The sequence below is a fragment of the Rhodamnia argentea genome, chromosome 4, assembly GCF_020921035.1.
Source record: "Rhodamnia argentea isolate NSW1041297 chromosome 4, ASM2092103v1, whole genome shotgun sequence".
Lineage (NCBI taxonomy): Eukaryota > Viridiplantae > Streptophyta > Magnoliopsida > Myrtales > Myrtaceae > Rhodamnia > Rhodamnia argentea.
The window spans coordinates 21,594,936-21,610,706 of NC_063153.1; the positions used below are offsets into that span (position 1 = coordinate 21,594,936).

General features: G+C 38.3%; 1 protein-coding gene across 1 annotated transcript; it reads left to right on the top strand.

Moving 5' to 3' along the window:
• The first annotated feature begins 2,660 nt into the window (after positions 1 to 2,660).
• Positions 2,661 to 13,973, top strand: LOC115740981 (conserved oligomeric Golgi complex subunit 3). Its single transcript, XM_030674664.2, has 25 exons — positions 2,661 to 2,873; positions 3,097 to 3,180; positions 3,344 to 3,451; positions 3,805 to 3,849; positions 3,935 to 4,009; positions 4,148 to 4,243; positions 4,756 to 4,833; positions 5,122 to 5,207; positions 5,506 to 5,572; positions 5,717 to 5,779; positions 5,866 to 5,964; positions 6,282 to 6,386; positions 6,468 to 6,560; positions 7,503 to 7,591; positions 8,352 to 8,571; positions 9,451 to 9,537; positions 9,809 to 9,925; positions 10,020 to 10,052; positions 10,221 to 10,307; positions 10,391 to 10,453; positions 11,512 to 11,628; positions 11,972 to 12,064; positions 12,395 to 12,520; positions 12,790 to 12,890; positions 13,316 to 13,973. Exons 1-25 carry the CDS (start codon positions 2,787 to 2,789, stop codon positions 13,446 to 13,448), a joined length of 2,352 nt encoding a protein of 783 aa, XP_030530524.1. The 5' UTR covers positions 2,661 to 2,786; the 3' UTR covers positions 13,449 to 13,973.
• Positions 13,974 to 15,771: the final 1,798 nt, after the last annotated feature.

Sequence of the window (15,771 nt, forward strand, 5' to 3'; positions counted from 1 at the left end):
AACGAGATTTGACAGTTATCAAGCGGTTTTGAGAATTTGCCATACGAATTTTTTTTTCCCATTTTACACACAATGGCAGAATCGTCCACACATGATCAAAGCAAAAGAAAGGCAATAAACATGTGTTTTTTTTTATTTATTATTATGGCTCAATTATTTTGTTTGTGAAAAATAAATGATTTAAAATTTTATTTTTTAAAATATTTATTTGTATCAATTGAAATAATAAATTAATAGAAAATGTTTTGATTATTGACGATAATCTATCTAAATATTTTCGTAAATGAATAAAGGGAAAATTCCAATTAAGGGTTTCAAGTGGCATGATTTTTTCAAATAAGAGTCCAAAGTGGACTTTGTTTCAAATAAGGGCCTAAAGTATTTTTTTTATTTCAAAAAATGGCCTGATTGAAGGATATTTATGTCTTTTACTCTTTTTTATAATTTTATTTTTTTTCTGCTTTCCTTTTCTTTTCATTTTTTCCTTTCCTTTTTCTTTTTCCCCCCTCTCCTCTCAGCCAGCCACGGTCCACCATTGACGAAGCACTTCTCTCTTCCTCCTCCATAGTGCACCACCGCCACTGGTGCTCCGATTCCATGGAAATGCCCCCCGCCGCGTCAACAGAATCTCCCCTCCGCCATGAAAAGCGAGCTCAAAGACCTCTCCCCCACTAACCCGCCGACAAGGACGACCACCCCTCCTCAAGCCGGAGCCGGAGGCCGACGCCGGAGAACCTGGCCGAGCTCAAGAAGCGGTTCGCTGCGTACATCCTCCGCAATGCCTATGACAGCAAGGGCCACGGCGAGCTCACGCTACTGGAGAAGCTGCTCCTCGGCGTCGCGATGGCCATGCTCGTGCTCGTGCTCGTGCGCGTGGTCGCGGTGCTGTCGATGCTGGTGGCGTACTACTTGACATGCAGGACCCGCATGCTGCTCAAGGCGCCGAACCGGGAGGAGCAGGGGGAGCAGGAGGACGACGCACACATGGGAGGGTGGAGGAGGAAGGTGATCGTCGCGTGCGGAAGACTACGCGCCCATCCGAGATGGCCCTGGTTTTGCTCTCCCCCTGCAGCGCCCGTATATCTATCTTCTTCCTCTTACTATTTACTTCCCACCACCTCTCTCTCCCCCAACTTCCATCTCATCTCAAAGCCTTCCTTTTTTTTTTTTTTTTTCTGCTAACTCTTTCCTCCTCCTTTTGATTCATTGCCTACCCATTGACCGTCGGCACGAGACGAGGCTCAACGTACGTTTGTTTGAGCAATTGGGTCGTCTTCAACGTTGCAGGTCCACGTGTTTTAACGAAATTATCACTCTGGTTTTTGGTTCGACTCAACACGATTCTTTAGTCCCTTATATCGTCGAACAATTGGAAATAGTCTTCTGCTGCTGATCAACGTGGGAAAAATCTCAGCTTGAATTGAAGCATCGAGATGAAAATCGAGGTTTCTGGAACCTCTCGTGGTTGCTCTTGACCAGCTCGCGACATTGCTTCTGAGGAAAAAGGTGGTCGTCATGCTCTTCCTCGGAGGAGGGTGTTGTCTCGAGCCATGCTCTTCTTTTTGGGAGGATTGCAGGTGGACGTCAATGGTGGACCGTGGCTGGGTGAGGGGAGGGGAAAAAGAAAAAAGGAAAGGAAAAAATAAAAAGAAAAGGAAAGCAAAAAAAAAATTTGTAAAAAAGAGTAAAAGACAGAAATACCCTTCGGCCAAACCCTTTTTTTGAAACAAAAAGGGTACTTTAGGCCCTTATTTAAAACAAAGTCTATTTTGGGCCATTATTTAAAAAAATTAGGCCACTTGAGGCCCTTAATTGAAATTTTCCCATGAATAAATGTATTTTCCGTCGATTCATTTTTCTAAGAGATCAATGCAAATTATTCATTTTTCGAGGAACTAATGGAGCCCAACGTAGATTTCAATGACAATGGCAGTCACTAAACTTGGGTGCGATCCCCGACATAATCCAACAAGAACATCGATATCTTTATTGTTTTTAATTTGTAATACATTTTAGGGTTAATATTACAAAAAACCCTAAATTGATACATTTGTGACAAATTTACTCCAAACTATTTTTTTTATCACCAAAAATCCTAAATTGGTATTCTCTTGATAAATTTACCCTAAACTGATGCACCTGTGGCAAATTTACTGTATGTTAGTTCCATTAAATTTTGTCATCACATTGCTAAGTTGGATGATACGTAATAGTTGGTTGGTGCACACGTTTAGAGTTTTATCCTGTGTTTGTTACATGTGCATCAACTTGAAGTTTTTTCATGATATTAATTCAATTTAACGGAAACTAACAAAGGGTAAATTTGTCACATGTGTATCGATTTGAGATTTTTTATGGTAAAAAAAATTAGCTTGAGATAAATTTGTCACAGATGTATCAGTTTGAAATTTTTGGTGGTCGAAAAAATAGTTTTGGGTAAATTTCTCACGGGTATACTAGTTTGAATTTTTTGTGATGAAAAAATAATTTGAGGTAAATTTATCGTAAATGTATTAGTTTGGAGTTTTTCATGATATTAACCATACATTTTAATATTAATAAAAAAAGGTACCTTTTAATATGACAGAAGTAATGAAGTCACTAATAACCACAGAAGCGGTGCCGTTTCGTTTCTCCTTCCGTCTTCTTCATCTCCTCTCCGCCGGCTCTCACCGACGAACACGAACGTACTGAAGAGTCTGAAAAAGGAAGCGCCGACTCGATCCAGTCGTTCCGTACGTTGCTCGTCAATTCGATGCAGATGCTGATACTCTGAGCGTTCATCAATGGCTGCGAAGGCGAGCCCTCCTACTTCTCTCCCCAAGTCCGGCGCGATCTCCAAAGGCTACAACTTCGCTTCTACTTGGGAACAGGTGCACCTCCTCATCCATCCTCGTCCTCTATTTCTCGTGCACTGCGTGATTCGTTGCTCGATCGGTTCCGTTAGATCCAATTCGATCTCCGATTCCGCAGCTTAGGTTTTGGATTTCCTGTTCCTTAGAAGGTCGTGTTATGACCGGATCTGTGTGAAGAACATTCCAGGATTCGTTGCTTGTCCTAGTTTCAAGTGTTTTTGACGGGTTTCGCTTGTTGTAGAGTGCTCCGTTGACGGAGCAGCAACAGGCGTCGGTTGTCTCTCTGTCTCACGCGGTTGCCGAGCGGCCATTTCCCGTTAATTTGGTAACTCTCTCCCTATCTGTTCGTCTGGAATTGCTTGTGGAGCTGAAATGAAATGTTTTGGACGAGTTCATTCTTTTATCTTAGATGTAAGTTCGTCTTTTGAGACTCTGATTCTTGATATGGAATGTTTTGGTGTCAAATTGGCCTGGCTTTGTGGAACTAGGCGCAAGACAATATCTCTGGTCTGGACGGTGGGTTGTCTGCGTCCAAGCAGGACAGCGCTTTTGGAGAAGCTGAGGCTGTGGAAGCAGTGTTGGTCAATACAAATCAGGTCAGATTTGAAATTTTTCGCTGCTCAAACATTTAGATGCTGTTTGGTCCACCAGCGAAGTGCATTACTCAAGGAATGAGATTTATATTCCTAGAACTTCCATGTTTCGGTAGAAACTTCATCTAAACACGGATTTGTGTGCATGAAAATTCTGGCAATAGGATTCTCATTCCTTTTGTAATCGAATTGTCGGATGAACTACACGAGACCTTGGAGTCTGCTGTTACCATGCCTTTTATGGTTGCCGATGAGGACCTCTTTTGATTTTGATGACTAAACCAGCGTCAATAATGTAAAACTTAGGTCATGTTCTCGTAATTACTTACATTTTCACTTTTTTGTTCAAATTGCAGTTCTACAAATGGTTTACGGATCTGGAATCAGCTATGAAATCAGAGGTTATTCTATTCTCTACTAGGCTGTGCTTGGTCTAAGAAAACTTTGGCGTGTTTGCTGACTGCATCTCGTTGATTTTCTTGGTAGACTGATGAGAAGTATCAACAATACGTTAACACGCTGACTGAGCGAATACAGACGTGTGATGCTATTCTTCAACAGGTACTCCATCATCATTGCTATTATTTTTCCTATTAAAGCGTGATAAGTTCTCCTCCTCCTCCTCCTTTACTGCTTTCCTCCGTCTGTTGATGCCGCACTTTGCTTGGATCTTGACGAGAATTAGTTTCATATCTGTAGGTTGATGGTACCTTGGACTTGTTCAATGAACTTCAGCTGCAGCATCAAGCAGTGGCTACAAAGACTAAAACTCTGCATGACGCATGTGACCGGCTGGTAAATTTAGCTCCCTTTCGTTTTGATGTTTCACCAACCTAGTGCATATTAGCCAGATTAAACAGAAATTTTAGTTGCTTCACCGATGTACAAAACAGGAACATATTGTTGTTATTGTCGACATGTTTGATGTTCAAAGATGCCAAGGTATTTGCTTTGTACTTTTTCACATCTAATTAAAATTTCCTTTTTAGCATATCCTTTTCTATTTGTCTTGGAACTTGAGTATCGAAGGAGGAAAGTCTTTTCATCGGTTATCAATAAGTAGAAGGAGACTTATACAGAGTGATACATTGGATTATTATTTTTAGTATCACTATACGTAGTTCAATTGTGAGCTAAAGGGTCAGCCCAGCTGTTAGAAGCAACTCTACTCCGGGTGCTGGGTGTGGGTTTCAGTCCCACCAGGCAGTGATCTCATCCCCCTCCCTGCTATATTTAATTGGAAAAATTAATTAGTTGTGTTCCATGTCAGTTGCTTCTGATATGTCATTTTCCTAACCATGCTGCAGTTAATAGAGAAGCAAAGGCTGATTGAGTTTGCAGATGCACTTCGGAGCAAACTCAATTATTTTGATGAATTGGAGAATGTAAGGTTTGATTGGTATCTACTCTGGATGAAGTGGTTTTTCGTTTACTTCTTTTCGTATCGTCATAGCAAATTTCTTCATGTCCAAATAGCTGTTTTGAGTTTGTAAGTTTCCTGCTACTATCTGAAGCTCTCACTGATGTTTTCCTTGTCATATAAATCTCTGTCCTTGTACTAGGGAGTATTTGGCCTACATGGATATATCTTTTATAGGTTAAATGTTGAGATCACTTGCTTAATGAATAATTTGTTCCTTCCCTTTGCTTTCTAATTATTGATCCATGTGCAGATAGCAACCAATTTCCACTCTCAAAATATGAACGTTGGCAATGAGAACTTCCTCCCGCTTCTTAAACGGATTGACGAATGCATATCGTGAGTGGACCCCTTTTGATATAATCCTCCTGTAGTATTACATGCACCGCATTTGCTCAAGCATAAGCATGTGATTTTTGTTTACCCAATCCATGAAACTCTAGCTACTCATGAAGGTCAGCTGTTGATTTGAAGACATTCTGGCTAGTGCTCTATTCATATAATCCTCCTGTAGTATTACATGCACCACATTTGCTCAAGTATAAGCATGTTGCCAAACCAACACACTCTAGCTGCTCATGAAGGTCAACTGTTGAGTTTAAGACATTCTAATTATTTGTTCTATTTGGTCTTTCAGTTATGTTGAAAGTAACCCACAGTATGCAGAATCTGGTGTATATTTGGTTAAATTTCGTCAACTCCAGGTATAGAAATGAACATTGAATTTAAAGAAACTTTATGTGATTGATGGGTTCCGTACTGAGCAATTTTATGTTGTGCTTACGAGTTTAGCCTTTGGTCTTTGTGTTTCTTTATGCTAGTAACAATTAACTCTTATTAATTGACAGTCTAGAGCCCTTGGGATGATTCGTTCTCATGTACTTACAGTTCTCAAGGGTGCCTCTTCTCAGGTGACTAGTCTGAGTGCTTAAGTACACTAGATACTGTCACTATGAGACATTACAGAGTATGTTTGTTGCTTCATATCCTTCATCAGGTCCAGGCAGCAATCCGTACTAGCGCTAGTGGCACTGCTGTTTCAGAGGGTGTGGAGGCATCGGTTATATACGTGCGCTTCAAGGCAGCAGCGACAGAGGTACCAGCTTCTTTTTTGAAAGATATACATTTTGTATGGATATGACTGTTACCAAGGTAGCAGCCAAAGGAGGAATTTTGACACCAATTAGTATATATAAACCTTGACCAACTCTATTCAAGTTTTTTATTTAATGAATAAACCCTTTTTTCAAAGAAAGGGTGTTGAAATTTTGTTATTGATGAAACTATTATCGAGATTGGTTAGCCAAAAAGAAGAAAGAGAAAACTCTTTTTGAGATCTATTTGATGTAAGGCAGCTCTAATACCATTTCTTTTGAGGCAAGTGCTAGATCTCACAATTGCAAATATTTTCAGCTAAAACCCGTGCTTGGGGAAATTGAAAGCAGATCATCAAGGAAAGAATATGTTCAGATTCTGGCAGAATGTCACAGATTGTACTGTGAGCAGCGGCTTTTTCTGGTTAGCACATTACTTTGTTTGATTTGCATACTTTTATGTTCTCTCATTGTGGTCGCTAAAATGGCTTTCTTTACCTTACAGATAAGGGGCATCGTGCATCAACGGATATCTGAATTTGCTAAAAAAGAGGCTTTGCCATCACTAACTAGATCTGGATGTGCATACCTTGTTCAGGTAAAATAGTTGGTCCCTATGCTGTTCTAAGTTGTGATTCCCCATATTTTTGGATGTCTTTGGGAGTCCGGAAGCATGTGCTCTATTTTTGAGGTTAACTTGTGGAGTCCATAACAAGGATAATGAAACAGTTGATACTAGTGGACCTTGACGTTTTGAGGTTTTGAAGGTCGGGTATAAGTTGTATGACATGTTAAAGACTGATGCTGAATTCTGATAGTTGGCCTTAGGAATACGTGAGTTTTTTATTACAAGAATTACAGCTTATAACAAATGAAAGGGTGCATTAATATTTTTTCATGGCCTTAGGTTGAATTGTATTCAAGAAGTAATTTTTCTTTTTCCTGTTACTTTGTTTTCAACTTGATTGTTTCCTCTGAAAAGGACATGCGTCACTAAAAATTACTGGAGGTAGAGAAGCACCTGAATCTCTCATTTGAAGTTCTTCTGCCGATAATGCAAGTAACTGGCTACAATGCTGGTATAGAGCTAATTTTATGGCTCTTCCAATATGAAGGTTGATGATTTTATAGATGGTAACCGTAGGATATGAGTTTATGAGGATCGACTTTAGATTTGTATTTAGAGCAATAAAACCTTTCATTCACATGGTAACCCCAGTTCTCTTTTCTAAATGGCAGTAGTCCTAGTTCGCTAACTGGATACCAAACTGGTTTGGCTTTGCTATTTAGTGTCTGCATGCAAGTTGGTTAATGAGTTGTTTTGTGTATGTGCCGCTAAAATGCTGTAGAGACTTCGCGAGATCCTTGTATAAATTGCCTGGAGCAAGTGTTCATTTATATGTACCATATACACTATTCTATCAATTCCTTTCCATCGTTAGGAGTTTCATCTTTGAGCATGTCTTAGGGTCCATGTACTTTGATGTATGATGTAGTTGCAACACCAAAGAAACTTATCCATTCAGATTGGCATATACAGGTCTGCCAGCTGGAGCAGCAGCTTTTTAATCACTTTTTTCCATCTTCTGCGGAGGATGTATCTAGTTTGGCACCATTGATAGATCCACTGTAAGTGTTGTTTTAGACCTTTTCGTGATTGTTTTCCCTATCATTGATGTTGTCCTATCAATGCAAAACTAAAGTAAAATCTTCGATTTATTTTCTTAATACCTATACACTGGCAGCATGATTGCCTTTTTTGAGGTGGCCCTACATGTGGAAAAAGTGTGTCTAATTCTTTGGAGGATGGTTTTACCCTACAATTTTCACCTCTATTTTGAGGATAACCTCTTGCTCAATTTGTTTGTCTGCATAGACATTTATAGTTAGTATAGTTTCTGTTACATAACATTCTTCAGATCTGTAAGGTACTTGCTTGTCAGCTTTGCTCTCTGTTTTGTCACTTTATGATGAATTACCCTGAGGAAGAACTCTTGATGTAGAATTATGGACTTCAGGCAATATTCTGCATCATTATACTGGACAGCTTCCAGGTCATTTTTTCTAGTTTACCTGTCTGTTTTGTGACCCCGCAAGAAAATTGTCCTATTGAAAGAACTTGTAGCTGTAAAGCTATGGGCCTTTTGCTCCTGGTGTTGACAACGAAGGAGTTGTCTTTGGCTTGTGCAGCTGGATGCCTTAGGTTTCTCTTTCGTTCTTTTGTTTTTTCTGACATGTGCATGTTTTTCTGAGTTCTAGTACAATTACTTCTCCCATTTGGAAGTATTTAAATTGCTTTATATGACACACCTATCTACAATCTGTCTTCCTGCCTTTTTATATATTTAATTTCCTAATATATATTTATTGTCTGCTAATTTATATGCAGATCCACTTATTTGTACGATACACTGCGCCCCAAACTTATCCACCAAACCAATATCGATCTCCTATGTGAGCTTGTTGACATCCTTAAAGTTGAAGTCCTGGGTGAACAGATCAGTAGACGAGGTGAACTGTTAGCTGGGCTCCGCCCTACATTACAGAGAATTTTAGCAGATGTTAACGAGAGGCTAACTTTTCGTGCTCGAACACATATTCGTGATGAGGTACAGATCAGGCAGTAAAAGCAATTACCTGGATTTCTGCTGTCACTGCTACACTCTCCTGTTATTCTGTTATGGTCCTAGTTTGGAATTGTCTGATATGGCTGATCTCGGGAAGTGATCCATGATAATTTATTCGTGAAACTCGTATGAGGCAGGCTGACATCTGTTGGTTTTGTAACTTTTCCCATTTTGCACAAAGCTAGTTTCTCTTTTAGTACCTCATTTGAAAGTTGAGGTATCTGGGATGCTGGAAGCTTCACTTGTTTACAGGGAAAGCTGAACATAGTTGAAGTTAATTGAGAAGTTGAAAGTGTTCACACTTGAAAGTAGAAGTTTTCTCTAGTTATGTAGAGCAGATACTGAAAGAACCTGCCACCACTAGGGAAACATGACCAGGCCCTTGAATGAGTCGGGATCACTAAAATGTTGGAAGTGTTTATATTTCGTCATCTTCCAGACATAACTAGAGTAATAAAGAACTATTTTAGTCTATGTATAGTGGATGTAGGCTCTAAAGCAGGAAAGGGTCTTTATTATAGGCAAGGGATTATGGAAGATGGAATGGTTTTTGGAAAGATTGAAGTTAGACAATGTTAAAAGAAAATTTGGTGCTATTATTGAAAGGATAAAATCATCGGCTATCATTTCTCACCACTATGAAGGGGTAAGAGACTGTTTTTCTTCTATTGTCATTCCTGCGTGATTAGCAGAGTGTGCTCTAGTGCTTCACGATAATCTTCTTTGCAATACGGGCCTTATTTATGGTTAAACTTTCGTGTTGGAAATTATTAACACGTTCCATTTATACAATCTCTTTAATGTATAAGAATAATGTCTACAATGTACTTCTGCTGGTGAATTTCCTTTTCCCTTTTGTAGATAGCAAACTATGTGCCTTTGGACGAAGACTTGGATTATCCTGCAAAGCTGGAGCGATCTGCCCAAAAGGAATCAGATACTACAAGAGTAATGCCTCTGACTGCCATATTTGCTCTTATTCTTCTTGCTGGTCCACATACTAAATCACTCGGATGACTTTTGCAAGCTTCTGATGGATGAGGCTTTTATTTTCTGAATATATGATACCGTAAGGAGTTTGAAACCTAAAGCAATGAATGGTGGCATGTGCTTTTCTGCCTTTTGAATTCAAGTATGTTTGCAATGTTTCTTAAACATTTGTACGTCGGTGATAATGCTGAGTCCATTCTTCTTTGTCAATTGGTTTATCAAACCTTAGGTTGATGAAAACTCGGATGTATATAAGTCTTGGTACCCACCTCTCGAGAAAACTATATCATGCCTTTCAAGGTTGTACCGTTGTCTAGAATCTGCTGTTTTCACTGGCTTAGCACAGGTACTATTTTTCATTTACTTCCAGTCAACTTGTCCTTGTGTGATTTGGTCTTATTTATTTTGTTGAATATCAATACTTGTGATTTGTTAATCAGGAAGCAGTAGAAGTTTGCTCTCTGTCCATCCAGGTAATCAAAAGGCTTCTGATGATTCACAGAATTTAATTCTTCGTGAACTTTGCAGTTCATTCTAAATGGCATGTAGCGTGAGAATAGCTTTTTCTGTTTATTGGCTCTGATGAGTTAAACTGCTTCTTCATATTCAGTTTCTAAATGCAAACTTTCTTTTTTTCTCAGAAAGCAAGCAGACTAATTGCAAAGAGATCGACAGCAATGGATGGGCAGCTCTTCCTTATAAAACATCTCCTTATTTTAAGGGAGCAGGTTGTGTATTTCTTTTGTTCCTGTCATGCTATTCTACATGTGAAAGCGTCGCGTAAAGTTGTTTGTTCACTCTGTTTTTCCAGATTTCCCCCTTTGATATTGAATTCTCCGTCACACATAAGGAGCTTGATTTCTCTCATTTGCTGGTTAGTATATGCTAGCCTTTTTTAGTTGAGATGGGTCAAGTATCGTAACATTTTTGCATTGAGATGGGTGATTGTAATAACATTTAGTGCTGCTGTTACTAGAGATGTAATACTTCACTTCTTTAATTCAGTTTCTATGGTGTACATCAAAGAAGTCATTCTGTCTTTGGCTTCCTATATGAAGAAAGAAAGAAGTCATAAACAAGGCATGAAGAATATGCATCTCCACAATGAAATTTGTGTTTTCTATGTTACGTTCCTTTGAAAATATAGGCTAATATGGTTCGATCAGGTTGCTTCTTTCTTTCTGTTAATCATCTGAGTACAGATTCAACTCGTGCTCATAGGTTAACCTTCTAACTACCATCCATTTTGTGTTGTAGCTTATGTTGACATGTATTGTGAGGACTTTCGGCAAGGACATTTTGTAATCTCCTTAAGACCAATTTATAGTGGAAAGAAGAAAAGTGTCACTTTTGGGATAATGGTTTCAAATTAGAATCATCGTTGAAGTGCCGATATTCATGCTAAAAATACTAAATTTTTAAGTTTCCATCCCTGCATAATTTTTTTTCTGAATGTTAAACTACAATAGAAATCTAACCGAAAAAAGCCTTGCGATTATGGAACTTTTTTATGAAGATGTTTGCTTCTTTTTTTGGGAATATGGCCGTTTTCTCTGAAAGGAAATTTATTAGTACTTGAAAAATGGAGGTTGGGTCCACTTCAGCTTCTTTCTGGAGCGTCGCTCGTCATAAACCATGCCGATATGACTTCCACGATTTTCCTATCAGAGTAGGAAATGTTTAGCCTTTGAAACTGTTATTGTACGCAGTGATCTGTTTTGGGTTGCTTAAAATGCAAAGAACTATAGATGGTGGTTGGCACTTTCCATAGATGCATTCGCTACTGGCTACCAATAGACATTCTTTGAACTGCAAGTTTTTCTATATGCAGAAGAGCTTTTATGACGAACCATCTAGAAGAATTTTCCGAGTGGTTTCATTTTTTTTTTTTTTTTTTGTTTCTCTAGTGAAACCCATGACATTTTTGTGTAGGAACATCTGAGACGAATTCTTAGAGGTCAAGCCTCGTTGTTTGACTGGTCAAGGTCTACTTCATTGGCGAGAACTTTATCTCCCAGAGTTTTGGAAAGTCAAGTAGATGCCAAGAAGGTACAGTTTCCTTTAGTTTACCTCTTTCTTCGATAGCTTGTGCTACAACTTGAGCTAAATTATGGTGGTAGCCTGGTAGGCTTAGGTAGGGAGAAGTACCTGTTTGTGGGCTTATGTTTTAAGTGCAAAAATGCTGTCCCTGCTAAAATTAAAAAAAGTGAAGGATCTGGGAGGTTTTGTGCGCTCACCCCCTAACATAATATTGTCACACTTTAGGGGAAAAAATGATACCATTGTCTGGTATTTTCATGGTGTAGTTTTGTCTGCTATAGTTTTTGCTGCTTTATTTTTTCGTCTTTCCCAGGTGTCAGTCGGATGAAAATTCCTGATCAATTACTTGCAGGATCTGGAGAGAAGTCTGAAAACCACTTGCGAGGAGTTTATTATGGCAGTCACTAAACTAGTAGTTGATCCTATGCTTTCTTTTGCAGCCAAGGTTATTCTTCCTTCATCTCCCTTCTAATATATTCAATATACACCACATATTTGTAGAATTCACATAACATAAGGGAAGGCAGAAAAAAATATAGCATTTTCATGTGCATCGCACGAGAAGTTCAAAGAATCAACAATGCTCAAAATCAGAGCTGTGAATGTGGTTACAACTTTTTCTGTCTAATCTAACTCGAATATTGAGTCTATTTTGGTTCTAAAGTACATTTTTTTCAGATGGCCAATTTGTAACAAGGAAGGCATAGTGATTTTCTGTGTCATTAAAGGCTAGTGCAATACATACAGCATTGACTTCATGATATTGCATATATAGGTAACAGCTGTAAAGGTTGCGTTGTCCTCTGGCAGTCAGAAACAGCAGGTGGAATCTGTTATGGCAAGACCACTTAAGGAACAGGCATTCGCTACCCCTGATAAGGTGGCTGAACTTGTTCAAAAGGTATGTACTTAAGTACTTAGCTTCTTATATACTGGGAAAACATTATCTGTAAATGTTGTTCCTTGAATTAATCAAATCAGCAGATTTTTTGCCTTATGTGGACCTTTTTTGTTTATTTTTTCATTTGCATATGAGTATGGAAGACGCCTATGATGACGAGGAGCCACTGCCTGATACTGTGACCTGTCTTCTCTAGAATTTCTTAAGAGTGCAAGCTAGTGTGATAGATTTTGTGGAGTTCGTCATTCTTATCTTTGTTGGCGAAACAGGTAGGTGCAGCTATACAGGAAGAGTTGCCTAGGGTGATGACTAAGATGAAGCTTTATTTACAGAATCCCTCCACAAGAACAATACTTTTCAAACCAATAAAGTAAGTTAACAGCTTTCATCATCTATAATGCCACTCATGGATTATTTTCTCTATTCCAAAGAGAGCCTGGGGTCAGTCTGCTTAAATCTGTCCTTGGCTTGGTGTTCGTTCCAGAACTGAATTTGGTAATCTGGGTGAAATTGATGCTTGTCACCACCACCTAGGATTATGCAGCAAAAGATTGAAGCTTTGGTGATGATATATATGCTTTCAAGTTTGAAAGGAACAAGTTGAGAAATTTTACTTGGAATTGGTGGATGGTGTTGATTGTGATATTTCTATCAGCAGTTTTTTTAGCAAATAGAATAATAACCCTTAGTACAGAGTTATCCAGTTTGTACTTTCTATCTGGAATTTTCTATTTGAGTCTTGTTTCAACTTGCAGACTCTTCTCTCTGATTCAGATGAGTAAATTTGCATCGCAGGACAAATATAATCGAGGCCCATGTGCAGGTACAGTCCTTACTGAGAGCGGAGTACTCGCCCGAGGAGATTCAAAGTGTCATAAACATGGTTTCGATTCAGGATCTTCAAGAACAACTGGATAGTTATTTATAGGGAGCTCCAGACGTTTACCCGATTGTATCCTCCCAAAATTTTTGTCCGAGAGAGTACTATTTAAGATATCTCGGAAGTAAGAAATCAGCGGCAGAAGAATGCCAAATAGAGATACACAGAATAATTTGGTATTTTATCATGTGAGATGTGAGAGATAACTGCGTTTCATTCTTTTCAGAGCGGGTAGAGGTGCAAGCACAACATTCTGGAGTATCTGCTATCATTTGCACCATAAAAAGGTTCTTGCGTTTCCATTGACTGTCTGCAAGAGAAAACAGCTTTTCTCTCTTCGTCTCTCGCCCTCTCTCCGACCACACCCCAACCGCGCTGCTGCTGATATCTTTTGAGGGTTGCAGCTCAAGTTTCTGCTTGAGTTGGACATAACAGGTTCTTGAGTAACTGTCCAGTCGTGCTTTGGCATCATAGACTCATTATACGGCACCTCTGTCGAACATTTATGTGTATATGTACACTTGACAGACATCAAGTGCAGAAATACAGAACGACGGATGATAGATTCTATCATGTGGTTCTCATTCTCTTTTTTTTTTTTTTCTAGTGCGGTTCTATATTCATAAGCGGCAATCTCATGTCCAGAAATAGGCTACGCTTTTCTTTCTTATAGAAAGGTCATCCTTCACAAGCGGGACATACCTCACCATTCTGACGTGGAATTTTCACAGAAAATTACCTAAAAGTCATAAATTTATGGAACTAGTCATGAACTTTTCAATTTGGTTAATTTAATCTTAAACCTTTTGATAATTTGTCAATTTACAATTTATGGTGGACTATGGTCGGAAATCGTTGACGTGATAGTCTAGTTAGTGTCGGTTGTCCTACGTGATATATTTGGTACTGAAGTGGATAATTTTTAATTTATTTTATTTGTTCTTTTCTTTTCTTTTTTTCACAATGCTAGGCCACAGCCCTGATTGGGCAATGGGTGAGGGAGTGACTCTCGCCTGGATCCGGGTGAGGGTCACCGGGCTACGTCACCGGCCTAGGGTTAGAAGGGAAATAAAATAAAACAATTTAGAAAATTTAAAAGATTATCCACGCCAGAAAGAATTGTGCCATGTAGGATGACCCACAGTACTAACTAAAACATCATATTAGCGATTTTCAACTAAAATTGGTAGATTAAAGTTAATCAGAAGAACTAAATTGGTAAATCGTCAAAAGGTTTGAGACTAGATTGGTAAATCGTCAAAAATTTTAGAACTAAATAGGCAAATCGTCAAAAGTTTTAGAACTAAATTGGCATAATTAAAATATTTATGATTGAATTAGCAAATCTTCAAAAAGATGTGCTCCTAAATTGGCCAAATTCAAAAAGTTTAGAATTGAATTGGTACAAATATAATATGTTTAAAATTTGTTTGATAATTTTCCCGTGTCAAATATGTCTGAATTTTGCTAGGGCTTTAGCGGCTTTTCAAATGTGTTAGTAAAGCTGGTCGTTTTGCTAGAACTATCCAACAGATGGCAAAGGTAGTCTAGCAGTACTAGCCAAATCTTAATCGCTGTCGATTTCATTGCTAAGCTTACGGAGTCCCTCGATTTTACCTTTGAATCTTCAGTGTATTTTTTTTCAAATTTTCAGGTGTGTGTGTGTGTGTGAGAGAGAGAGAGAGATATTTGACCGAAATGGACCAAACGGGAAAATTATAAAACATGGGTAACTAAAAACCTTGACTTTTAATATCAAGACTCCAATAGTTTGGATGCTTCAGTGGACATTAGTTAAGACAAAATTTTGGTAAATCCAAGTTTTTAGGAAAAAACTGCTTGAAGAGGTGCAAATTCTAGGTAGTACAGGCATAACATGTCCTAAACTAAAAGGCTCTGAGGCATGTTCCCCAACATGGGGACATATGGTGCAGATTCTTTCCTATTTATTGTTTTTTTTTTAACCTGATGTCCTATTTATTGTTACTCTTAGGATTTTCCCTTTAGAAGTTAAAGATGATGATAAAAGTTTTGAAAAATTACAGAAAACATTACGTGCGATTTAGTAATTCAAAAAGTTTGTAGCGTTTCATATAATATAAAAATCAGAATGACCGGCTAAATTCAAGATAAACAAAAGATTAAAGGTTCCAATTCTCTAAGAAAAATTCAAGTTTAGTTCTAGTTTCAATTCAAATCTAAACTTTTTTTTAAAAAAAAAAATTACAACTTTAGGTCCAATCCCGAACTTTTCGTTAGGTCCAATTCTAAATCTGTCTTGAATTTTTTTTTGTCTATAAAAAAAAAATCAACTTATCTATTCTCAAATCCGCTTGAATAGCCCTCCATAAAAAAAATTCATAATTAATTG